Source organism: Hyla sarda, chromosome 1 (genome assembly GCF_029499605.1).
Source record: "Hyla sarda isolate aHylSar1 chromosome 1, aHylSar1.hap1, whole genome shotgun sequence".
Classification (NCBI taxonomy): Eukaryota; Metazoa; Chordata; class Amphibia; order Anura; family Hylidae; genus Hyla; species Hyla sarda.
In genome coordinates, this window is record NC_079189.1 from 371228171 (window position 1) to 371255236 (window position 27066).

General features: G+C 43.1%; 1 protein-coding gene across 4 annotated transcripts in view; it reads left to right on the forward strand.

The window, feature by feature from the left end:
* PCSK5 (proprotein convertase subtilisin/kexin type 5) overlaps positions 1-27066 on the forward strand; it is a 459846-nt gene that overhangs the window by 318370 nt on the left and 114410 nt on the right. The window contains exon 21 of one of the 4 annotated variants that reach the window (XM_056523339.1): positions 2632-3179. The exons of 2 other annotated variants lie outside the window; for them this stretch is intronic. In XM_056523339.1, the coding sequence (XP_056379314.1) occupies positions 2632-2738 (107 nt within the window). In that variant the 3' untranslated portion in view covers positions 2739-3179. Of the gene's footprint in view, positions 1-2622; positions 3180-27066 lie in introns of those variants that run through there. One more of the 4 variants, XM_056523335.1, reaches the window with a different exon arrangement.

The window sequence follows — 27066 nt, forward strand, 5'->3', positions numbered from 1 at the left end:
TGTGGATCATACAGCAGCAGATAAGTACTGGAAGGATTAAGATTTTTTTAATAGAAGTAATTTACAAATCTGTTTAACTTTCTGGCACCAGTTGATTTAAAAAAAAATTATGTTTTCCAGTGGAGTACCCCTTTAATGTCTGTGTTTAACTCATATCAATATCTTTTAATTCTTATCTTCTAAAATGCATCGTGATTGTTGGGTTTAGATGTTTTTCCCCGGCGAGCAGTCATTTTACATCTCTGGTTCACATTTGATTCCTTCCCTTTTTATCCCAATGACAGAATTTCCTTGAAATGTTTTCAGTGTATTGACAGCAAGCGGAGAAAGACATCTCACAGCACAAACCTCTTCACACCAGCCTTATTTATAGAGTGTAAAAGTCACATTTGTCTTTCTTTGTAGTGTTAGATGGAATTGTCGAAGTTCTTTGTGTAAATGTTCAGATTCTCCCAAGGTTTAAACTCTTTAACTCTTTAAGGTGATGCAATCTTAAAGGAGTAGTCCAGTCCTGAAAAACTTATGATAGGGGATAAGTTCCAGATTGCGGGGTCCAACCGCTGGGGCCCCCTGCGATCTTCTGTATAGGGGCCGCGGCAGCCCACGAGAAGGGGGCGTGTTACCACCGCACAAAACTGCGGCAGACACATCCCCTCAATACAGCGCTATGGCAGAGCCGGAGATTACCGAAGGCAGTGCCCCGACTCTGCCATAGAGTTGTATTGAGGGGGCGTGTCAGCCGCCGCTTCGTGCAGGCTGCTGGGGCCCCGCCGCTTCGTGCAGGCTGCTGGGGCCCCGTAAAGGAGATCAGGGTGGGGGGGGGGGGGAGCCGTGATCTCTCCTGCAGCGCCCTGTGTCATCTGCTGAACAGAGCAAACTTTGCTCCGTGCCTGATGACGGGCGATACAGGGGCCAGAATATCTTGACTTCACGGCCCCGCCTACTCGTGATGTCACAACCCGCCCCCTCAATGCAAGTCAATGGGATAGGGGATAAGATATCTAGGGTCAGAGTACTCCTTTAATGTTGGGTAAAAGAAGGAGTTGGGCATGTTATTATTATTACTATTATTTATTTATATAGCGTCCTTGGTTACATATGATAAAGGTAAAAGTACATAACACTAACATGGGAACATTGAGCATTACACAGATTAACTTGCTGACTGACATAAAGGGGAGAGGGCCCTGCAAGTCATCTGTGGGCAAGTGGTGAAGTAGCCATTAATGGTGCAGTGGCAGCAGGATTTTTGAAGGTTATAGACTTGCTTGAATAGGTAGGTCTTCAGGTTGCTTTTGATGGTCTTGATGGTGCGTGAGAGACGGATTTGCCAGGGTAGTGAGTTCCAGTGTATGGAGGAAGCTCAGGAGAAGTCTTGGAGACGGTCATGTGAAGTGCCGACCATGGGGGAGAATAGTCAGACGTCTTGAGATGATCGAAGATTATGTGCTGGACGGTATAGAGAGATTAGGTCAGAGATGTATTGAGGGGATAGGTTGTGGATCACCTTGTATGTCATGGTGAACAGTTTCAATTGAATTTATTGGGCAACGGGTAGCCAGTTAAAGGATTGACACAGGGGAGTGGCAAAGGAGAAGCGAGGAGAGAGGTGGATTAATCGAGCAGTAGAGTTGAAGATGGACTGGAGGAGAGTATTTTTAATGGAAGGCCGCAGAGTAGGATACTGCAGTAGTCCAAGTGGGAGATGATAAGGGCATGTAACAATAGTTCAGTTGAGTTAACTAAACTATTTTGTATTTCACCTGTCCAACCCCTTTGTACTCAGAGAGATAAGCTGCCATCAGAACTGTCTAGTGGCAGCTTACCACTCCTCTAGACATATATTAATGTTCAGCCACACTAGATGTGCATGTTTGGGCAGTGAGGGGGTGTGAACGGGGATGTAGGGAGACAAATGTTAGCCAAACAGTCATTCAGCCAACAACTATTGAGTATATAGCCACCTTTTCAGATCAGCTAGCTAAAAACTAAATTTGTTCATACCCTGTAAAGAAGCCCTCATTGATCTCCAAATCTACCAGTAACCAGTCATGTTAATGAATTTTGTATTTTGCAACAGGGTAAGCTACTACATTCTTTTGACCAGTTCAGATTTCCTATTATTTCCCAGTGACACTTGAATAATATTGTAATTTGTCTCCCAGAAAAATGTACTTGTTCACCTAAGGCTTGCAATTACAATACATTTCAATAATATCAATGGTTTTCCAATTCTGTATTATTAAATACATATTGCACTTATATTACATTCCCTGTTACCTGATTCTCTTTCTATGATTTTATTGTCCTTGAATGTGACATATCTGCTATATTTATCAAAAATTCCTAATGTTAAATTCTAATTTTCTACTGTTTTTTTTTTCTGTTTCTTTTCTCTCTTTCATCAATGGATGTCAATCACTGTCCATGGACCCTTATATTCCTACCTGTTGAAACCATGTTGAATGAAATTCTGCCTCTGACGGACCAAATTGCCTTGTTTCCTGCTGCTGAATGGTTTTTCTCACCCAATCTGCCTGTTCTTACCAATCAAACCTTCCTCCGTGTCCATCTTGAAAATCTTGACATTTCTGCTCCTTCCTACTGTCCACCTCGGGAAAGCAACGGAAGAAACGTGGGCTGAGGGTGGCTTCTGTATGCTAGTAAAAAAGAACAACCTGTGCATAAGGAAAGTACTTCAGCAACTCTGCTGCAGAACATGTACACTCAAGGTGTGATTGAACTGCTGCAGAAGCTTCCACTTATTAGACTTCTAGATTTTTCATATTAATAATAAAAACCACCTCTTTCTCTCACTCTCTATTGCCCGCATCCCCCTTTTGGTGGGGGGAAATGGTGAACTGTTTGGTTGGAACTTCAAAGAAACAAACAAACTACAACAGACCTACCTTGTATTACTGGGTGTTTACTTGCAAGCACCTGGATCCACAGTCAGTATTGTGTGACCAAAGCATTGATGCCAAAATAAAGAGTCAGCTAATGATGTGATGTCAGCTTCCAGGTATTGCTTTTTCTTGTTTATTGTTTGGCCTCCCCAAGGCAGGATGGGCTATGACACGTTTTAACTCATTTAGTACTGAGATGACCTGCCATTTAATGAAGGGATACAAGTGATTTCTGTCTTGTTTTTCTGTGAAATATAAAAATATTTATCCTCATTTTTATTTCATTTGTTTATTTGTTTTCTGTTGCTTAATACGCTTGGATATGACTGCATGAGGAAGACGTCTAATGACACAGGGCATGTTTACCATCACTTGGTGTTTCGGTGTCGAAAGCTTGTATCGATATACAAGACAAATTCTCAGGGTTTATCTAGATGTAAAATGTTCACGTAGTTAGCCAGTGGATAAAAAGAGATTACAATGTTATTATAGGAAATTTACATCAGCTTAAATGGAATAAAACTGAGGAGTCAAGGACCACGCTTATACAGGTTCTTAGTCCTATACAGGTTCTCTCATTCCTGATCATGTTTTTGACGAAATGCAATAAAAGGAAGATTAAACAACATGGGATTAAATTACCGTACACATTTTTTATTATATACAATTCAACATGGACAGATCATAGGGTTTATATACATGCATTAAAGGTATATTATAAAATGACTTATCACTGTGATAAGACCCCCACTGGTCCTGAGAAAGAAGGGGTAGGGTGATGGTGTAGTTCTTTGCCCCATTCAATGTTTTCCCTGCACAGCAATGACCTTGCTGAGCCACAGTGCTGGCAAAACCATTGCATAGCTGACTGGGTGTAAAAGCAAATCGTACCTTTTTATTTAGTTTCTCGGGCAAATATCAAGTAGGCAGTGCCAAGCTGCTCCACTGCCACAGTGTGGCACAACTCCTCACGTTTTCCCACCTCTTAGCCCCCTCCTTGACTGATTTACTGGGCTGTATGTCGTTCAAGGAGATGCTTAAAGATAATGACAGGCGAGAAGGCATGCCAGGCTGTGGCACTTGAGCAGATTGGCACCGCCTCTCTGTCACTGAAGCTGAGTAAGAAAAAGATGCTATTATAAGCTTGGCAACCACCATAAGCTCTGAGAAATGTACAGATTGCTTTAATACCATAACAGATATCTAACAATATAGCTGACAAATTTCCTTTTAAAGGGGTAATCCAGTTTTAAAAAAAACGTGCCACAGTCCTCAGTTTGTGTATGTTATTGCAGCTCAATGCCATTGAAGTAAATGGAGCCAAGTTGCAATACCACACACAACCTGAGGTAAAAAATGGTGCTCTTTTTAGAAGAAAGCAGCTATATTTTTCAAAACCTGAATAACCCCTTTAGGGCCCTTTTACATGGGCTGAGTGGGGCATGATAAGAGTACTGGTCTCGATAAGAGGCACTCATTTAATGAGTCTTCACATGGCACTATCAGTCATAGACATGGTCACGCAAATGCTCCCTTGATTGATGGTGTGGCACTTTAACTTCATCATTGTCAGCCGCACATCCCACATTTACACAGGACAATATACAGCCCATTACAATAATTTAAGCAGCAGATGAAGTGCTTTCTTGTTAATCAGCCTATTGCTGGTCCTTTTATAAAGGCCGATTATCGGGACCGAACATTCCTGTAAAGGCTCATTTGTCCCATAATCAGTTCCTGTAAAAAGGCCTTTAGAAGGGGCTCTTATTCTTAGGATTGGTTGGGGGTCCCAGAGGTCACAATATGCCATCACTTTAAGATGAGAAAACCCCTTTATTATTATGAATTACCTTGTTTAAAACCATGAAAACTACTGTATGTTATTATTAAAATATTTGTCTAGCCAGGGAAGGGGCTAAGAGCTTTGCATATTATTAAAGCAATAGTTATTTCAGAGTACATATTGTGTGCAGACATATTCTAATGGTTGTTATTAAAATCACAATATTTAATGATTGTAAAAGTTATTTGAGGTGTTTTCTGTGTCATTCTGTATAATTGTATAAAATGTATTGTTTTATATTTTAATTTTCATTTATTTTTAAAATTCTAATCATTCCTAACACAAGGAACATTACTTTTTTATGTCAGTTGGCTGCTTTGATATATAAATTAATACATTTCAGTCTGGATACAATATATTATACTTTGTTTAAATGTCAGATATTTTTGTGTGTGTAACTGCAGAGTTTATGTTGACCATAAAAATTATATATTTGTTGGAAAATCTATTTTTAATCTATAGATTCCTATACTTTTTCAGTAGTTGTATAGGCAGCTCAACGTTTAGCCTGACTAATCATTCATCATGAGTCGGGGTGGGGGGCTGGTAGGTAAGCCAAGGCCAGAAAGATCTGATGACTACTTCTCTCCAGAAAAATGAAAGGACCAGACAGCTAAAATATAACATACCCGACCTTTCTGTCCATCAACATTATCTGTCAGGGAACAGATGGAAGGCTCCATACACATTAGAGTCTGCTGGTCCCTCTAAAAGTGGGGTCATCTGACGTCTCCCTAAAGAATATGTCGACCTTATAGGCCTGATGGTCACCCAAAGTCTACTGCCGGGGAAAACAATCACACTGATTGGAATTTTACCTTTCCAGTTTCTTGTTTTCCCTATGATAAGGGTCTTCAGAAGCGTCCCAGTTTCCCTCAATGGAATTGATATGCTTGGTTTGCACAGCTACACATGAAGATAATAAAGATAATTTGTCAGCTTCACCATAAAGACATTATACAGTTTACAAAAAAGTTTTCTATATTAAAAAGTTAAAGGGTAACATTGGGGAAGTCAACCTATCCCCGGAGGGGATAAGTGTCTGAATTAGTGTCTCAGGGGGTCCGACCATTGGTACACACAAGCCCCTTCCCTGACGATCACCAGTACATGGCCCAATAACTTACAGCACAGCAGCCCCCACCTTTTATAAACGAGCAGGAGTTAAAGCCACTTAGCTATTCACTAGCTGAGACTGGACCTTCCGCGTTCGGACCGCCCTGCAAACAGAAATTTATCTCCTATCCTGTGGATAGGGGATAAGTTGATTTCCCCAGAGTACCCCTTTAAGCAACTTAGTAAATACATTCCTTTTACTAAAGGTGAATTCACACTATGGAATCTCCCCTGAAATATATTCTGGGCAGAGATTTCATCAGATGAAGGCACTGCCGAAATCCTTTGGAGCTAGGACTGCGTGGACATCCGCCGTCTTTGTTGACGTCAAAAGCAGACCTTGTGAAATTCTGCTGAAAAAATTTGAATAGAAATTTTACAGTGTGCATGGTGCAGTAGAATCCCTCTGAAGACAATGGAAGGCTGCTGCACCAGATTTTCCTAGGAGAGTTTCTGAGCAGAATTCTGCTTGAAATTTCTATAGTTAAAGGTGGTATTCTGGGCTTAACTAACTTTTAACTATCCTGCCCATTATGAAGAATTATGCTAGTTCTACATTTAGTTGCTATACGGCTCTGCCGTGGATTGTCTACTTTTTCTTCTTTATATGGTCCCCGCAGGTTTAGTGTTTCTGTTCAGGTCTTGATGACATTCGTCTCAAGCCTATTTCACAATCCTTTGCGGCTCGAGGCGGCAGCTGTGTCAGAGGGCTAGGCTATTTCTTATATTTCCTCACAAGCCAGCCCCCTGATGATGTTTGCGGTATATCTGTACGTCCTGACGTCCCGTGATTTGGCACTCTGCAGAATGTGGGAACTCTGGCACAATGGGACGTACAGATGGGGATACAAATGCATGGGTGACAGGTAAATGATAGAACCAAAAAATCAAGCAAAACCAGTGTATCTTCTTGCTCATATGTGTTCCATTCCTGACATGTGTTGCTTTCCCTGTACATACAATAATCTTTTTCATTATTTTTGGTTGATATATTGCTAATTAACCTTATAAAGATATGTTTCTTAATGATATGGAATTTGTTTAAAATTAGATGTAGAAAGCAGGTTTAGACCTTATTCTCTAGATGAAATAGACAAAACATTTGTATGGTCATAAAGGTATGTGTTGTCAACATGAATATATCACATGCAGGTTTTTTTTTGCTGTTGTTTTGTTAGCTAAATTCAATAGCTTAAAGACTATGAACACCTTTACACTGGGTTTTTGTTGTTGGTTTCTTTCCTGAATACAAAAGGAAGGAACTTTCTGAAAAGTATTCATTAGACATTTCCTACCATTTAGTTGCTACTCGGAAGATAAGTCCATCAAAGTCTAACTGACTTCTAACAAAGTGTCTGCGCTCTCCAGGGCTATCTTTTACACAAGGCAAAAAGGGCAACTTCCCTGAATCCAGTCATTTCTGGGGGCCTCAAGCAGCTGCCCCTTGAGCCTTCTGTGCTGCATAGCTAAAACTTGACATGCCCTGCCATGAGCTCTTTTCCTTTCTATCTACTGCTTGCAGAACTCTCCCCACTTTCCCTGGCCTGATCGCAAATTTGAAATAAAAATTGAATTTTACTTTATCATTTATCACCTTTTCTGTAGGAAGAGGGTGATAAATGATAAGTTCAATGCCCAGTTTCCAAACATAGTTAAAGACAGCCCTGGCTCTCTCCCTGTTAGAGATACCAACAGGGCACAGGTGATTTGGTGTTGAGGCTTATTGGTAAGGGGACTCCCATATACCTGCTGAAGATGGCTGTGCAAATGCGTCCCCCGGACCAACCTCCCACTTTTGTACTTATTCGCAAGGTGTGGATGAATTTTAGGGCCCTTATGCACTATCCTACCTTTGTCACCTATTCTCCTCTGTGGTATAATCCCGGTCTGTCTGAATTGTGTTCTGTGCCTGGTATTTCCGTTTGGGTTGCCCATGGGATTCTGTATCTCTCCCAATTGTATGATGGGCCGACTTTGAAATCATTTGCTCAATTGCAAGAGGAATTTTCTCTACCTCATTCGTTTTTTTTATCGCTATCTTTAATTGCGACATGCCCTTGATGTGCAATCTCAAGCTTGTGATTTAACTGTCGGTTCATCTTTGGCGGTCAGTGATCTTTTTACCCAGGTTTCTACTAAAGGTGTGATTTCTATATTGTACAGAGAAATGCTGTCCTCTTACCATGAGTCCTATCCATTGACTATAAGGGATAAATGGGAGTCGGATGTGGGTCCTGAACCTTGCAGTGTCGGAGGCCCAGCTGGTGTCCCAAATATTTTTATTACACAGGGTATATGGAATTTCTGCCTTCTTGCATAGGAATGGGGTATGGTTGGACTCCTGCTGTCCCCGTTTTTCTTTGCCTGATGCCCACCTCCTTCATGTGATGTGGGACTGTACTTATCTTGCGCACTTCTGGAATGAGGTGGGACAGTTGGTTAGGCGAATGTATGGCTGTCCATTTAGTGTGTCTGCTCTGACATGTGTGTTGGGATATTTAGATGGGATGGATGAAGATAGTGGGTTATATATTGGTATTAGTAGGATTTTGTACCAAGCTCGTAAATAGCAGCATTGGTTGCGGGCTTCCCCACCTACCATCTCTGAACTTTTAGTAAAACTGAACCATATTATCAGACTGGAGAAGGGTGTATATCTTAAGAGGAAAGCTATGCGTAAGTTTGAGTCCATATGGGGGCCGTGGATAGATACCCCTGGTTTGCTATCCACATACTTGCGGAGAGATCCGATGGAGGTGTTTTGGGGTGAGTGAGGGGGTCTACTCATTGATATTGTCTGTGATTTGCTTACTGACTACCCTAGTCTCCTTTCCTTTGTTGTTTTGTATTTGTTTCTGTGTGCTGTCCACTCTCTATGTCTCCGTTCGGTTTGTTACGGTCATGTACTGTATACACCTCACAGCTGTCCCCTTTCCTGTATTGCCTGAGACAGCCCCTCTCTCTTCATATTTCTTTGGAACTACTGAATAGTATTTGGTTATGCATTTTGACCTCCTTATGCTCAGGGTCTTTTTTATTCATATTGCACTGTATTGTCTCTAATGTGTTTTTTTTTATTGCATTACTTGCTGTGAAGGGAAGACACGGGGTGGGGGAGGGTTTTCTGTGTGGGGGGGTTGGGTTTTCTGTGTTTGTATTTTTTTGTGTTTTTATGTTGTTTTAAAGCAAAAATGTTCAATAAAAAGACCAGCAGGGGGGTAGACAAGTGGAAAAGAAAGGAGGAAATCTGAAAAGAGTGGGGGAGTCTGCTGGAAAGAATCATATAGGTTGTGTGAAGAATAGATGCTGTACAAGCAAAAGTAATCAGAATTTTTAATAAAAATCGTTACATAATAAGTACTATACAAAAATCAAATAATCCTTAAATCATGAAAAATGGAAGAAGCAATCTAATCCACTCTTCCTCCACCAGCTCTGGCTTTAACCTTGCCCCCTTCTTCTGATAACCTTCATCCCTCAAGCCTCTTCCTCATGATACGGCACGACTCATAGAACAGGCTGATTGACAATCCAGGAGCCTGCACAGAGCCCTGCTTGTACTGCCCTCACCTACTGTATTTGGTCTCACAGAGACACACAGGCAATAACTGCAGGGACACCATTTTTTCACGCAAAAATAAGCAATTTTTTTTACCAATGTATATTACAAATATACATATGATGTTATCCACAATATATAAAAAGTTTTTGCAAACAAGAGGTACGCTTTAAGGCCCCATGAATGGTCCCCTGCATGGTTCCCTGTTCATGCCTAGACCCCAGGATGGCCCCCCTTTCTTATTCCTGGTATTCAGCATAGCTTTCCATCTCATTCTGGTTCCCATGCATAGCTCCCCAATACATCCCAAGTCCCCAGCATGGCTCCTTGTCTCATTTTTGGTTCCCAGCATGGTTTCCTATCCCATTCTTGGTCCCTCACATGGGTCATTTAATTCCTCATCTTATTTCTAGTTTCCTCCATGGCTCCCTATTATTCTTGATCAACATTACGGCTCCCCATCTCAGTCCTTGTCATGAACATGCCCCCCCCCCCCCCCCCCCCACCCCCACTACTTCATTTTCTTCCTTGTATTAAGCATGGATTCCCATTCATGCACCCAGTATGGCTCCTCACTTATTCTTGGTACCCAACATGACTCTGCTCTTGTTTTTGGTTCCCGGCAAACCTCTTTGCTCATTTTCACATTCTTGCTCCCCAGCACGGTTCTCTCGTTTCTTAGTCTACAACATATCGAAATGGAATGTACAAAAATAGGGGTCTTTAGAGCACTACTGTATGCAGAGGTGAATCAATTTCCATGTACGCCAACAGTTACAGAAGACTTGCTTTTATTTAAAAAAAAGTCAAAATGATACAGGACAACGCGTTTCGGCGCACACTTGCACCTTCCTCAGGTCCACAACAATTTACTAGAAAACACATATACAAATAGAGTAATTAGCATCTAAAAATGCACACATGTAACTGTTTGAAATACAAAGCACACTGCAGACTAAAAATGTTAATAAAAACATGCGTGTGTGTGCTAATCTGCACAAAGGTATCTGTGTACTGTGCAACCATATATAGCGGTAACAGGCTAATAGTTCTCTCCGAATGAGTGAACATGTGGGGGAGTTGCTGTGTAGAGAATAACAGATACTTTCCTGGAGTGCCAGTTCTATATCTTCTGTATGATGCAGAACCGGGGCTCTTTGTTTCTGTCTCTGGAATACAGGTGTGAGATTGATAGATTGAAGAGGACTATTGGGAACTTCTAGGTTTTTGAAGTTCTTCCGGTTAGTGTTCTTGTGTGTTCTAAAACTCGTTTTAGAGTTATGCAGAGGATGTGTAGAATTTTTGTTAGATCTTTTTTGATGAGAGGTACAACCTATTGTGGTGGGCTTGTTGGTGGATGTTCCTGAACTCTGTTTTTCGGTGGTTGAGGTTCTTTTCCGATCAGTCAGTTGAAGGCAGTTGATGGTGTAATCCATTCTGTCTCTTTTTAACTTCTCAGATTTGGTTTCAATCAAGTCTTTTTCAAAGGCCTTTAGTTTTTGATTTAATCTGTTGTTGATAGTCGCGAAATCCGGAGGGAGATTGAGATGTTTCAGTTGTTCCAAAAGGTTATCAATAATGTTATTCAAATTATTGCATATATCCGTCCGTTTTGATATTAGGAGGTCCATTATTTCATTAGCGCAGTAGATCATCAGTTTATCCCATGACTGGGTGTATTGTCGGTTGTCCGGGAACGTAGATGTGAACGGAAGTCTTAACCCTCGTGGTGTGATCCCTTCCTTTTGATAGATCTGTAGGAAAATTATGTCCAGATGATGTACGGCTTCTGTTTTGATGGTGTCCTCCAAATCTTGAAAGATGTTGTGCAGTCTTTTTGTTTCCTCAACCGAGGGTTTTGTTCTGCTGTCTGGTAAAGTAAATGTGATGTTGCTTGTGTATAGTTGGGCTAATTCGTCCTTCTTAATTTTTCTAGAGTTGACATACTCCATTGTGGAAGAATCTCGATGTTGTAGATTGGAAGGGGAGCCGCCTCCTACTTCTATCCGTAAAGGAAGTTGTTTTCCAGACTAGCTCGAGCGTAGCTGGATGTGCTTGATAGAAAGGAGAAACTGGAAAAAATGCGGGCGCTCCCTTGTATAGTATTTAAAAGCAAATAAATGAAAACTGCAAATACCCACCACCAACACAAAAGGTGTCGCACTGAACTTTTATGGGTGTGCAATAAGGCAAGTACAACTTGTACCATGAGGTTTAGGGGTGTGCGGGAGTAGTTGTGAACAGTTTGCTGCTCTGGCCCCTTGTATCCATATTGCTGGAGGGTACGGAGAAAAGGATTGCGAAATCGAACGTACAAAAATAAAAAAAATTTTAGGACGCTACTGTATGCAGAGGTGAATGAATTTCAACGCATGCCTACAGTTACACAGGACTGACTTTTATTCAAAAAAGTCAAAATGATACAGGACAACGCGTTTTGGCTCACACTCGCTCCTTCCTCAGATCCACATCAATTTACTAGAAAACACATATACAAATAGAGTAATTAGCATCTAAAAATGCACACATGTAACTATTTGAAATACAAAACACACTGCAGACTAAAAATGTTAATAAAAACATGCGTGTGTGTGGTAATCTGCACAAAGGTATCTGAGTACTGTGCAACCATATATAGCGGTAACAGGAACAAGACTTTGGTATATAACATAGGAAAACGTATGGTTGCAGTATCTAGTATCAGTCCATAACCAGGAATTAAGTTGCGGATAACAGTATAAAGTTGCAAATAACAATGTAAGATCACAGTAGAAACCATATGTCATACTTTTATGGATAACGGCAGAGGGTGGCAGTCCATAATTTTACATAATTCAGTATGCAATTGAGCCGGAGGGTCATTTAGCCCTCTTTGTAAAGTCCATAGTTCACTAGAACATACTTAGTGCAAAAAACAACAAACAAGATGATGTTGGGAAACGGCGGCTGCTACCCATTTTTTCAGCTTGCTGGGACATAGCAAAAAAAGTACCTGTAGTGTACTGTAGTGGATTGGCAGCCGCCGAACATGTTATCTTTGTGAATGCCGGATTTGGGATTTATTTGTTGCTAGTGACAGTCTGCCTTGGACTGGTGATATATATATAACATTGCACTGTCCAGGTGACAGTGTGGACTTTTTTGGTCACCCAGTATTTTGAATATTGGGAATTGAAGTCAGCCTATGTGGTCCTAATCTTTCTTTGGGCCCCCACGTATGGGAAATCTGGTTGTACTTGGCATCTTTAAATGTACAGAGGTATACTGCCTGTTTGATCTATAGGAAGGTGCTCATAAACCAGTGAAACACCTTTTGATATTCTATTTTGGTATATTATTACCTGGAGGACTGGCAACTTTATCAAGATGCTACAAGCAATTTGTCCAGCTATATGTCTGCTTCTATGTGACTCAATGAAGGCTTAATTAATTTTGTGTACATATCTATGCTATACTAATATCTTACTGTCGCTTGCATACAACATGTCTATCATCTGTGTTATATGTAATAATTTATACATTTTGTGTGCTACTTTGCAACATCATCCTCAATCTGTGTGCATATATACATATTTTTCACTTGTTTTTTTGTAATCCCCTGATGAACCGCTGTATATGATAGGATACACGGGGAAACACATTTGGATATGCAGGTGTTCATCATAGGAGAACCTATTTAATACACTATTTTTTCTACGTAGTTTTTTTTTCAATTTTTTGATAATTGGTCTTTTGAATATCATGGGAGTTTTTAAGGATATAAATAAATGGATGTTTTAGCTCTATGTGATTTTGGTTATTCATATTTGATTAGCTTTGTATAGTGTTTTTATTTTCTATATCCTTCAAAATAAAAACATGTATGGATTGTGGGTCCTCATACATAATTTATCTGATCGACTGCTGCTGTGGCACCTACTACATCGGAAGGACAACCCAGACTATGAGAAAACGGCTCAACGCCCAAAGACATAACTGTCACACAGGTTATTTGAAACATAGCGTATCAAGGCATCTAACAGAAGATCATAATAGAGACTTCTCATGCCTGAAGATTACTCCAATCGAGCACTTTTCTGCAGATTTGGATAACAGACAAGCGGCTTTAAACAAACGAGAAGCCTATTGGATCTACAAATTGAAATGTCTTGTTCTTGATGGTCTAGACGAATGTATAGAACTATGAATTCAGTTCAGCTATCCTTTTTTCTATAGTTGGTCTCCTCTCCCCCATCTTTTTCCCCCAATCCCCCTCCATCCATTTGTGGTCACCCATCCATGCCATTTGTGGTTACCTATCCATGTCTTTCCTTCAGCAGCATAGTTCACAATAGCTACCTTACTCAGTAACAATCAGCAGTAACAATCTTTTTTTTTCATGTACCATTATCTTTTTCACAGCCCAATCATTCCCACATCCAACACATTGTACTTTAATGTCTTCCCTTTGTCCCCTTCCTTTTCCTCATTCTACTTGCTCATATCATTATTCCACCATCCATTATATTGTATATCTATATATGCTTTCCTATATGTCTGAGGGCCCACTATTGTTTTAATACACATCATTACCAGTTTATTGTTACATCACATCTCACTGCCGATTTATAGCATTCCCAGTTGACACCACATCAACCAGAAGTCCGTTAAAGCAGCGATATTAGTGCTAACACGAGCCCGCCGCTCTTTCCCGCCGCTCCGGCAACTCACTTGACAGGAAGTGACATCAGTGCCGAGCCGCATACCAGGATTGGCAGTGCCTGCACATATAACGGCGCACCGATACCTGACCCTTCGAGCCACTACACAGAAAACCCACCAGGACTACAGACTCGTAAGTAAAAACCCCCAGTCTCTTTCAATATTACAGGTACATTTTTGCTATGTCCCAGCAAGTTGAAAAAACAGCCAGCAGCCCTTTCCAACCTAGTTTTTGGCACTAAGCATGTTCTCGTGAACTATGGACTTTACAAACAGAGGGCCAAATGACCCACTGGCTCTATTACATACTGCCACCCTCTGCCGTTATCCATAAAAGTATGACATATGGTTTCTACTGTGATTTTACATTAGTATTTGCAACTGTTATCTGCAACTTGATTCCTGTTTAGGGACTGATACTAGATACTACAACCATACGTTTTCCTATGTTATATACCAAAGTCTTGTTCCTGTTATCGCTATATATGGTTGCACAGTACTGAGATACCTTTGTGCAGATTACCACACACACGCATGTTTTATTAACATTTTAATAACATTTTTAGTATGCAGTGTGTTTTGTATTTCAAATAGTTACATGTGTGCATTTTTAGATGCTAATTACTCTATTTGTATATGTGTTTTCTAGTAAATTGTTGTGGACCTGAAGAAGGCGCGAGTGTGCACCGAAACGTGCTGTCCTGTATCATTTTGACTTTTCTGAATAAAAGCCAGTCCTGTGTAACTGTTGGCATACGTTGAAATTCATTCACCTCTGCATACAGTAGCGCTCTAAAGAATCCCCTATTTTTGTACGTTCCATTTCTCTATCCTTTCTCTGTACCCTCCGGGCCTACGGATACATGGGGCCAGAGCAGCAGACTGTTCACAACTACTCCCGCACACCCCTAAACCTCACTGTACAAGTTGTACTTGCCCTATTGTACACCCACAAAAGGTCAGTACGACACCTTGGCTGTTGGTGGTGGGTATTTGCACTTTTCATTTATTTTCTTTTAAATACTACACATGGGAGTGCTCAAATTTTTTCCTGTTTCTCCTTTCTAGTCTACAACATGACTCCCTTTTTCTTAGTCTTCAGCATGGCTGCCTCTTATTCTTTTACCCTAGCATGGCTCCCCATCTCATGTCTGGTCCCCAGCATGGCTCCTCCTCTCATTCCTAGTCCCCAGCTCGGCTCTCCCTCCTGTCCTTCCAACATGGTTTCCAGCCCAGTGCAGCTTGATGTAGGCTGCATCCTCCCCATCTTCCACTAATTCTGCCTTCTATCCAATGGCTCTTGCTGCTGCTAGAAATGCTCCTCCTCATGCCCACTTAACTCCAATGGCAGCATCTCTCCTTGATGGATCTCAATTTGATGAGCTGGTTTAGTGCAGATCTGTGTCCAGATGATTCAGACCAATGTCCAATTTGAGGTTTTCTCGAAGGGGTTTCAATTTAAAAATCCGCTGAAGAAAAAGTAGTCTATGGTTAGATAAGGGGCATTCTGCAAATAAAGGGTCGGCTTCCATAGACTATTATAGGAGAAGAATCAGTCACAGAAAAAAGCAGTCTGAATGTAGAGATGTAGCGAATTGTTTGCTGGCGAACAGTTCCCGGTGAATTTAGCATGTTCGCGTTCGCCTCGCCAGGTGAACATATGTGAAGTTCGATCCGCCCCCTATACTTTAACATTGCGGTAAACTTTGACCCTGTGAGTCAGAGTCAGCAGACACATTACAGCCAATCAGCAGCAGTCCCTCCCTTCCAGACCCTCCTACCTCTTGCACGGACGCCATTTTACCCTCATTCGGCATGCTGCAGGCTTAGGAAGTGGAGGGTCAGAGAAGCTGCTCCTGCTGTATAGGGAAAGCGATAGCTAGGTTGCTGCTAGGTGGTGTATTCCGGGTCCAGTTTACTCCTAAAGCACTAGTGTAACATCTGCTTTAAGGACAGCACCCAAAAAAGCCCTTTTTAGGGCTCAAATATCAGTCTGTGTGTCTTGCAACAGCTGGAGGCACCCTGGTTGGGAGGGAACCGCTGGTTAAAAGGGGTACTCCAGAATAAAACTTAAGTTCCTTCAAGCAACTAACTACTACAGTATTCAAAGGGCTGAAAGATATCAGTCCGTGTGTCTTGCAACAGCTCGATGCACCCTGGTTGGGAGGGAACCGCTGGTTAAAAGGGGTAGTCCAGTATAAAACTTAAGTTCCTTCAAGCAACTAACTACTACAGTATTCAAAGGGCTGAAAGATATCAGTTCGTGTGTTTTGCAACAGCTGGAGGCACCCTGGTTGAGGACCACTGCTTAAAAGGAGAACTCCGCTGGCAAGTTTTTTTCTTTAAAGCAACTAACTACTACAGTATTCAAAGGGCTGAAATATATCAGTCCGTGTGTTTTGCAACAGCTGGAGGCACCCTGGTTGGGGACCACTGCTTAAAAGGGGAACTCCGCTGGCAAGCTTTTTTGCTCATTGTCACACTAGTGCAAATAATATTTGGTGTGACAGTTGTGCAAATAAAAAAAAAAGAAAATACCTTTTTTGGCTGTTAAATAAAAACAGTCACTGTCAGTTCACGTCACAGTTGCCAGTTTTTTTTTTTGCCTGCAGGGCAAATTGTGTCATCCTAGTGCAAATCACATTTGGGGTGCAAATTTAACCAAAAAAATGACAGCCAGAGGAAGGCCACCCCACAGGGGCCGTCGTGGTGCTGGGATTCCCTTTGGCCCTAGAATGGCCAGTGTTCAGAGGCCATGTACCCTGAACCCCCAAAGTTCTGAGGACTTAGTTGACTGGCTATCACAAGACACCCAATCTACTACTAAAGCTTCCGCTCGGAACCTTGACGCACCGTCCTTCTCCTCCTCCAGCTTAGCTTCGGGCACCTCTCATGCTACCACTTGCCCGCCTGCCGCCACCACCAACACTAGCACCACAGCAGCTTTACTTGATCCGTCAGAGGAGTTATTTACACATTAGTTTGAAGACATGAGTGATGCACAACCATTATTGCCAGAGGATGTAGTTAACAGGGATATGTCTCAGTCAGGCAGCATTACACACATGGACGTACGGTGTGATGATGATGTTGTTCTCACTGCTGCTTCCTTTCTTGAGGTGTCAGATAGCGGTGAAGGTGTTGATAATGACGATGTGTCCATGTATGCCACGTGGGTGCCCGCTAGAAGAGAAGAAAAGGGGGAAAGTTCAGATGGGGAGACAGAGAGGAGGTGGAGACGAGTTGGAAGCAAGGAGCTAGTGGCACAGTCAGACAGCATGCATTGGCACCCGGGGTCAGCCAGACGGGACGCCAATCAACGCATGCTGTTGCCACCACCAGAATGCCGTCATCGCAGAGCTCAGCAGTGTGGCATTTTTTTGTGTTTCTGCCTCTGACAACAGCGAGGCAATTTGCAACCTGTGCCAGAAGAAACTGAGTCGTGGGAAGTCCAATACCCACCTAGGCACAACTGCTTTGCGAAGGCACATGATGTCACATCACAAACGCCTATGGAATCAACACGTCAGTCCAAGCAGCACACAAAGTCAAAGCCGCCATCCTCCTCCTGGTCCAGCATCTTCAGCCAGGTCAACCACTGCTGCCCTCCTTGCCCCCTCTCAACCATCCGCCTCTCCGTCTCTCGCCTTGAGCAGTTCCTGTTCATCTGCCCACAGTCAGGTTCTGTCAAGGAGATGTTTGAGCACAGGAAGCCAATGTCTCAAAGTCACCCCCTAGCCCGGCGTCTGACAGCTGGCTTGTCGGAACTGCTAGCCCACCAGCTTTTACCATACAGGCTGGTGGAGTCTAAGGCCTTTAAAAAATTTGTAGCCATTGGGACACCGCAGTGGAAGGTACCCGGACGAAATTGTTTTGCACAAAAGGCAATCCCCAACCTTTACACCATTGTGCAAAAGGAAATTATGGCATGTCTGGCACACAGTGTAGGGGCAAGGGTCCATCTGACCACTGATACCTGGTCTGCAAAGCATGGTCAGGGCAGGTATATCACCTACACTGTGCATTGGGTAAACCTGGTGACGGCTGCCAAGCATGGAATGCGTGGCTCTGTAGAGGAGTTGGTGACACCGCCACGACTTGCAGGCAGGCCTGCTGCCACCTCCTCTACTCCTCCTACTCCATCCTCTTCCATAACATCCTCGGTTGAGTCCTCTTCCACTGCTGCGTCTTGCTCCACATCACCGGCACACCCCCCCCCCCCCCCCAGCTCCTCAGGTGCTATTCCACATCCCGGATACTGCAGTGTCACGCCATCTTGGGGTTGACTTGCTTCAAAGCGGAGAGTCACACCGCACCAGCGCTCCTGAACGCACAGGTGGACCAGTGGCTGACTCCGCACCAACTGGAGATCGGCAAGGTGGTTTGTGACAACGGAACAAATTTGTTGGCGGCATTGTGGTTGGGCAAGTTGACACATGTGCCGTGCATGGCACATGTGTGTAATCTGATTGTACAATGCTTTGTGCTCAAGTACCCAGGCTTACAGGATGTCCTGAAGCAGTCCAGGAAGGTGTGTGGCCATTTCAGGCGTTCCTACACGGCCATGGCGCACTTGTCAGATATCCAGCGGCGAAATAACATGCCAGTGAGGCGCTTGATTTGCAACAGCCCGACACGTTGGAATTCAACACTCCTAATATTCGACCGCCTGCTCCAACAAGAAAAAAACGTCAACGAATATTTGTATTACCGGGGTGCTAGGACATCATCTGCGGAGCTGGGAATTTTTTTGCCACGTTACTTGAGGCTCATGCGCAATGCCTGTAGGCTCATTCTTCCTTATGAGGAGGTGACAAACCTGGTCAGTCGCACCGAAGGCACCATCAGCGACATCATACCGTTTGTTTTCTTCCTGGAGCGTGCCCTGCGAAGAGTGCTGGATCATGCAGTAGATGAGCGTGAAGAGGAAGAGTTGTGGACACCATCACCACCAGAAACAGCCTTATCAGCATCGCTTGCTGGACCTGCGGCAACGCTGGAAGAGGATTGTGAGGAAGAGGAGTCAGAGGAGGAATGTGGCTTTGAAGAGGAGGAGGAAGACCAACCACAGCAGGCATCCCAGGGTGCTCCTTGTCACCTATCTGGTTCCCCTGGTGTTGTACGTGGCTGGGGGGAAGAAGATTATACCTTCCCTGACATCAGTGAGGTCAAGTAAGGGTACATGAGTAGCTTGGCATCCGTCCTTGTTCAAATGGGGTCTTTCATGCTGTCGTGCCTGTTGAGGGACCCTCGTATAAAAAGGATGGAGAACGACCTGTACTGGGTGTCCACGCTACTAGACCCCCGGTATAAACATAAAGTGCCTGACATGTTACCGCATTACAGCAAGGCAGAAAGGATTCAGAAGGTCCAAAATAAATTAAGAAGTATGCTGTACACAGCGTATAAGGGTCATGTCACAGCACAACAGGGATCTAACAGGGGAAGAGGTGAAAGTAATCCTCCTCCTCCACGCCGGCAAGGACAGGATGCTTTACAGACATGCTGTTGATGGAGGACATGTGGAGCTTTTTAAGTCCTACGCATCGCCACAGCCCTTTGGGGTTCTCCATCAGAGAACGACTTGACCGACAGGTAGCAGACTACCTGGCCTTAACCGCAGATATCGACACTCTGAGGAGCAATGAACCCCTTACTACTGGGTGTGCCGGCTTGACCTGTGGCCTGAGCTATCCCAATTTGCGCTCAAACTTCTGGCCTGTCCCGCTTCAAGTGTCCTGTCAGAAAGGACCTTCAGTGCAGCAGGAGGTATTGTCACTGAGAAGAGGAGTCGCCTTGGTCAAAAAAAGTCTGGATTACCTCACCTTTCTTAAGATGAATGAGGGATGGATCCCAAAAGGGACTGACACTGGGCGATACATTTGACTGAACAAGGCCTGATCAGATGAGCTGGCTTGGGCTAAAAATGGTCCACACGCTGCTGTATTTGTACTCTGAATGCCGGATGACTTGCGTGACTTATCCGCCACCAAGTAGTGTTCAAGCCGCAATGTTTAAGGGCACTTTCTGCATGGCGAAACAAACAGAAAATTTTCTGGCCGCGGCTACAGCCTAGAGAATACCAAATTTTCATCCATGTGTACATGCCTAATTTTTCTGGCCTCTGCTGCTGCACTTGTTATGGTGCTGCAATTTTTCTGGCCGCTGCTACAGCTGCGGCTGCGACAATACCCAATTTTTCATCCATGTGTACATGCCTAATTTTTCTGGCCTCTGCTGCTGCACTTGTTATGGTGCTGCAATTTTTCTGGCCGCTGCTACAGCTGCGGCTGCGACAATACCCAATTTTTCATCCATGTGTACATGCCTAATTTTTCTGGCCTCTGCTGCTGCACTTGTTATGGTGCTGCAATTTTTCTGGCCGCTGCTACAGCTGCGGCTGCGACAATACCCAATTTTTCATCCATGTGTACATGCCTAATTTTTCTGGCCTCTGCTGCTGCACTTGTTATGGTGCTGCAATTTTTCTGGCCGCTGCTACAGCTGCGGCTGCGACAATACCCAATTTTTCATCCATGTGTACATGCCTAATTTTTCTGGCCTCTGCTGCTGCACTTGTTATGGTGCTGCAATTTTTCTGGCCGCTGCTACAATGCCCATTTTTTCATCCATGTGTACATGCCTAATTTTTCAGGTACTCTCTGCTGACATATCTGTCCATTTTAGCAACCGTGGATATTAGATGTATGCTAAGGGTAGCATGGTGGCTCAGAGGTTAGCACTGCTGCCTTGCAGCGCTGGGGCCTTAGGTTCAAATACCAATATGCGCTGCCTCAAGGGGGGCTCTAACTATGTGCTGCCTAATATGGGGGAATTTATGTGCTTCCCAAAGGGGAGCTCTAGCTATGTGCTGCCTAACATGGGGGAATTTATGTGCTGCCTAATATGGGGGAATCTATGTGCTGCCTAAAGGGGGGATCAAACCATGTGATGCCTAAAGGGGGGCTCTATGTCCTGCCTAAAGGGGGCTAAAGCACATTATTCCAAAGAATTTAGGAATGTTAGGTGATTTATGCCCTTTATGGATTAAAACCAGACTCTGCCTCAACTATGTAATTTTCCATGGGAGTTTAGCCATGGATCCCCCTCCGGCACGCCACATTCCAGGTGTTAGTCTCCTTGAAACAACTTTTAAATCACTATTGTGCCCAGAAAGAGTCCCTGTGGGTTTTTAAATTCACCTGCCCATTGAAGTCAATGGCGGTTCGCCCAGTTCGCAAACTTTTGCGGAAGTTCGCGTTCGCAAACAAAAAAATTTTATGTTCGCGACATCACTATCTGGATGTGAGGGATCTTCTCAAAGGGGTGGTCTTCTCAGGAGGTTTCACTTTTATCAGTATTTAAAGGTAACAAGTATGAGATTAGCAACTCACCATCGGACAGCTGGAACCAGAGATCATGGAAAGGATCATGATGCAAATGGATGATTATGACAGCATCCAGTAATGAAACAGAAGATGGCAAATGGGGACAAATAAAAAGCCATCACTAACTTTCCTTAATCTTTTCCCAGATCTTTCCCCTAAGCTCTAAGTTAACACCATTAACCTTACTGAACAATAGACTAGAATCAGGATTACATACAAAGAAATCAAGTAATGCACAAAGAACTAAAATAACAAAAATATAGAACTAGAAAGATATGAGAAATGCATGGAAAGACAAAGCATTCTATCATCCTATCCACAAAGAAATGCACAAGCCAACAAGGCTAGCCAATGGAACTCCACTCACAACTATCTAGGCCTGGCCAATCAGGATCATTTGCTCTACATCAGGCTATAGGACAGTTATCTGCCTCAGACTAATGGACAGGAGAAGAGAGAATAGCTAGAAGATTCCTGCCATGTATATCACTGAGAGATGCCTCTGTCTGAATAAATGTGTTTGTTATTTTTTAACATTTTCTTCTAAACACTTTTGTACCATAATGTATAATTTTACACTATATCATCCATTAAAATTTTTGTTTCCACGTAGCGCTTGTCAATATTCTTTACAGTGTAGATACGTAGATAATAAGTGTTCTCTAGTTTCTCGCAGATGTAGGTTTAATAGATGTCTATGATAGAATTACGTAGTATAAAAAGTATGTTACACATTCTGCTTCCTGGTGATTTTCCCCTTTGGTATTTGATAAATATCTGTTAAGCTGAAAGTGGCATAAATAATGTATCAGATGGGAGAGAAGAACATGTGGCACACATCTGCTACAAAATACATTTTTTCTTCACAGTGTTATCTGCAGTACTTTGTAACTTTCTGTGCTGTACGGCGTGAACAATGTGCTTGAAACTTTGTGTTACTGAAAAAATAGTCACTTTGCAAAGTATAAATCAATCCCGTTCTTGATATCAAATGTTCCTTGGTTTAGCTATAGGAGATCTGGAGGTGCTAGTTGCAGTTGGGGCATAACTATAACTCATAGAGCCCCTTGTAAAATCTCCATGCAGACATTCCACTGACAGCGGAACACCGGCAGAACATGCCAGCGCTAGGACCGCTTGGAAATGCATCTCATAGACGGCAATGCATTTCCTTACAGAATCCGTAGAAAGAATAGACAAGTCAACGCCGGAATTGGAATTTCCGCGGCAGAAACATCTAGAGCTAAAATTCTGTACACTGAGGACCTAGCAGTGTTTCCCGACCAGTGTGGCTTCAGTTCTTGCAAAATTACAAATCTAAGCATTGCCGAAGAACCAACAGCTGTCCGGGCATGCTGGGAGTTGTAGTTTTACAACAACTGGAGGCACATTGGTTAGGAAACATTGACCTAGAGCTTCCAACTATGCTTTTTTCCATAGCAGTCAGACAGTTTAAAGTGGTATTCTGGGCTGTAAAGTTAGTCTAGTTCATAATATACTGTAGTGTCTGTACTTGTGTTTCATGGTGGTCTCACAAGTCTTCTGTGATTTTTTCCCCAATGTTCATTTTTAACAGCATACAAAATGAGTGTCTCAGGTTTTTCCAGGTTGCAGTGTGGCCCGAGACATTACATCACTAGCCAGGTGTCCAAAGGGAGCCTGTCTTTGCTTCAATGAGGGAGAACAACCTCTGGGTGGGAAGGAGATCCTTCTGCAAGAATTGTAGTTTAGCAACCACTGGAGCCACCCTGGTTAGAAAACACTGGTCTATTGCATGGAAAGTAACACAAGTGTGTTTCAATTGGTGGGAAGGCTGATGTGTGGGAGGGAGAAAAGAGCCCGCATGCGCTCGAAAAGCGACCATGTTGCTGTGTCTCACTGGCTAGGTGGTGTGCTGTGAGAGCTACTCATGAAATACTTTTAATGCTGTTGAATAACAAATAAAATCGATGTTTTATTGGAATTGCTGGATCCACTTCGAATTTCTTCTCATAGTGGGAGGGAGAAAAATTACCTCACACTTACAAACCAGGAATCATGGGACTTGTTGTTTAAGGGAACAAAAAGATAGTTTCAGGGTTATGGTAATGTCATAGCATAGCCATTTAGCCCCATGACAAGCACAGATCCTTTCTAAGCATGTTTATTACTGTCTGCCAGGTACGTATTAAAATCACCTTATGGTGGAGAACCCCTTTAAAGAAGGGCTACAATTTTTCACTCAAAATTTTGAAAAGCTAAATGTATTTCCTAGGCAGTATGAGAATTTTGTGACTTTAATTGACTAAATAAAAATGAATATAAATGAATGAGTTGGGTAAAAAGAATGGCTGTTTTACTGACCTTAATGCCTACACTACAACTTTTTGTAGTACTACAAGACTGATTTTAAAGGCATAGGGGATTCCTATATGCTCGCGGGCAGTTTAAAGGGGTTATCCAGGAAAAAACTTTTTTTTATATATCAACTGGCGCCAGAAAGATAAACAGATTTGTAAATTACTTGTATTAAAAAATATTAATTCTTTCAGTACTTATGACCTTCTGAAATTAAGGTTGTTCTTTTCTGTCTCGGCTCTCTGATGACACATGTCTCGGGAACTGCCCAGTTTAGAAGGAAATCCCCATAGCAAACCTCTTCTAAACTGGGCGTTTCCCGAGACAGGTGTCATCAGAGAACACTTAGACAGAAAAGAACAACCTTAACTTCAGAAGCTCGTAAGGTACTGAAAGGATTAATATTTTTTAATAGAAGTAATTTAAAAATCTGTTTAACTTTCTGGAGCCAGTTCATATATCAAAAAACATTTTTTTTTTCCTGGAATACCCCTTTAACTGCTGGGACAACCATGATTTCCATCACTGGGAACAGAGTCTTCCCTAAAACAGAGCCCGAGTCTCTTGAGAATGGAGTGATGGTGGCTCATGTACACTGCCCCACAATTTATTCTCTGTTGAAGCCGCTAAAGAAAGCCTAGTGCTTTGCAGCAGTTCCCATAAAGTACAAATAGAAAGGTGGTGCGCAAACGCGACTGCAGCTCTATTCTCAGGGGGAGACTGTGCCCCCGTTCTCAGGGGAGATGCTGTTCCCTGTTCTAAAGATCACAGAGGGTCCCAGCAACTGTAGATTATGGACAAACCCCTTCAACTATTGAGTGACAGCTGCAGTCCACATGATTACATACAACTCAATGTAGCTCCATAGTATAAAAAGTCACAGTGTACTCCTAACTGCACGGAAAGGGAAGGTTCAGATTTTCATTGCATGAAATCACTCATGTTGTATAGTTGCATAAAGCAGCATAGCCCAAACTGTCAGGTGGGCCTGCTGAGCACCCCCTACCACACCCCCAGTTTTTAGAGAGATGCAGTTATGACAGAAGGGAATATTTGCTGAACAGATCTTTCTATGGTTACACAATCTCTGTCTTAGATGCATATCTGGTCTTTGCTTATTTTGATGTTCTAATGGGTTTAGAAGATACATTTTGTGATTAATTCTCAATATTTTCAATTGACTACAACCAATGGTGAAGTCAAAGTATCATCATGTTCTAGCTGTTGAGAAATAAATTGTGAAGAGGTAGCATGGAGGTGAGCACTATCACATTTTATGTGTTACTAGCTGAGTACCCGGCGTTGCCCGGTTTTTCCTTCCTAATCCTTGTTGTGGAGGAAAATCAACAAAGGAGGAAGCTTTTGACTTCATATCCCGTCCTCATATATTGTTGTCATATCCCAATCCCATATCCTGTCCTCATACCCTGACCTCCTATCCCGACCTCCTATCCCATCCTCCTATCCCGTCATCATATCTCGACCTCATATCCCATCCTCACATCCCATCCTCATATCCTGTCCTCATATCCCGACCTCCTATCCCGTCCTCCTATCCTTTCCTCCTATCCCATCCTCCTATCTCGACCTCTTATCTCGACCTCGTATCCCGACCTCCTATCCTGTCCTCCTATCTTGACCTCCTATCCCGCCTTCCTATCCCGACCTCCTATCTCGACCTCCTATCTCGACCTCCTATCACGACCTCCTATCCTGACCTCCTATCCCATCCTCCTATCTCGACCACCTATCCATACCTCCTATCCTGACCTCCTATCTCGACCTCCTATCCTGACCTCCTATCCCGACCTCCTATCCTGACCTCCTATCTCGACCTCCCAACCTCCTATCCCAACCTCAATTTTCGTCCTCCTAACTCGACCTTCTATCACAACCTCCTATCCCGTCCTCCTATCTCGACCTCTTATCCCATCCTCCTATCCCATCCTCCTATCTCGACCTCCTATCCCGACCTCCTATCCTGACCTCCTATCCAGTCCATCTATCCCAACCTCCTATCTTGACCTCCTATCTCGACCTTCTATCTCTTCCTCCTATCCCGTCCTCCTATCTTGACCTCCTATCCCAACCTTCTATCCCGACCTCCTATCCCGACCACCTCCTATCCCGACCTCCTATCCCTTCCTCCTATCCCGGTCCTGCTATCCCGTCCTCCTATCCCGTCCTCCTATCCCGACCTCCTATCCCGTCCTCCTATCCCGACCTCCTATCCCGACCTGCTACTCCAACCTCCTATCCCGACCTCCTATCCTGACCTCCTATCTCGACCTCCTATTCCGACCTCCTATTCCGACCAACTATCCCGACCTCATAACCTGTCCTCATATCCCGACCTCCTATGTCGACCTCCGATGTCAACCTCCTATGTCGACCTCCTATCCCGACCCAGGTAGTGAAATATCGCCAGCCGTTTGGAAGTTATGCAGTAACATACATTTCCCATTGACTTGTATGGGACTTTAAACATAAACCCTGCCCCTGGCAAATGGGGGAGTGTAAGGATTAAATCACCTATCCTATGTTTGTTGTTGACAAATAAGTAACATGTGTGCCAAGTTTCATGTTAATATCTTTAGCCGTTTGGACGTGATGCTGGAACATACACACATACATACACACATACATAGACACATACATACACACACACATTGAGTTTTATATATATATAGATTATATTTTGTACTGAATGGCAGTTTTTGTATTAATGTTACAGATGTTTTGTCTTAAAAAGACAAAACAAAAAGGCAGCAGATGAACCATCTTCTTAGTTCCTTATCTCATGACTATGCTGTCCTTTTGTAATGCTGACAGTCATCCCCCACAGTCATCCTGCCCCTCCTGGTTCTTTCCTGGCTGCTTCCTCCTCTGCTGCTGTTTCGGTCTGCCCTGTGGAGCTAAAATGGTCAGCATGTTCCCTCCTAATCTGTCCCTTACCTACATTTGCCCATCACAACCTATTTAAGGCTGCAATGTTCAGCATCCTGTACCTGAGCATTATTGTGGTTCTATTGTGCCTATAGTGAAAATGTGCAGTATCTTTTTCTGATGTTCATGTATGATCAGTGCCCATTTCTCTTGTTTTACTTCTGCCTGATCTGTGACCACTCTGTCTATCCTGTGCCTTGACCTTCACACCTGTAGAAGGTTACAACCCCTTCTCTTCAACTCAGTCTGACATAGGCAATACCAAAATCC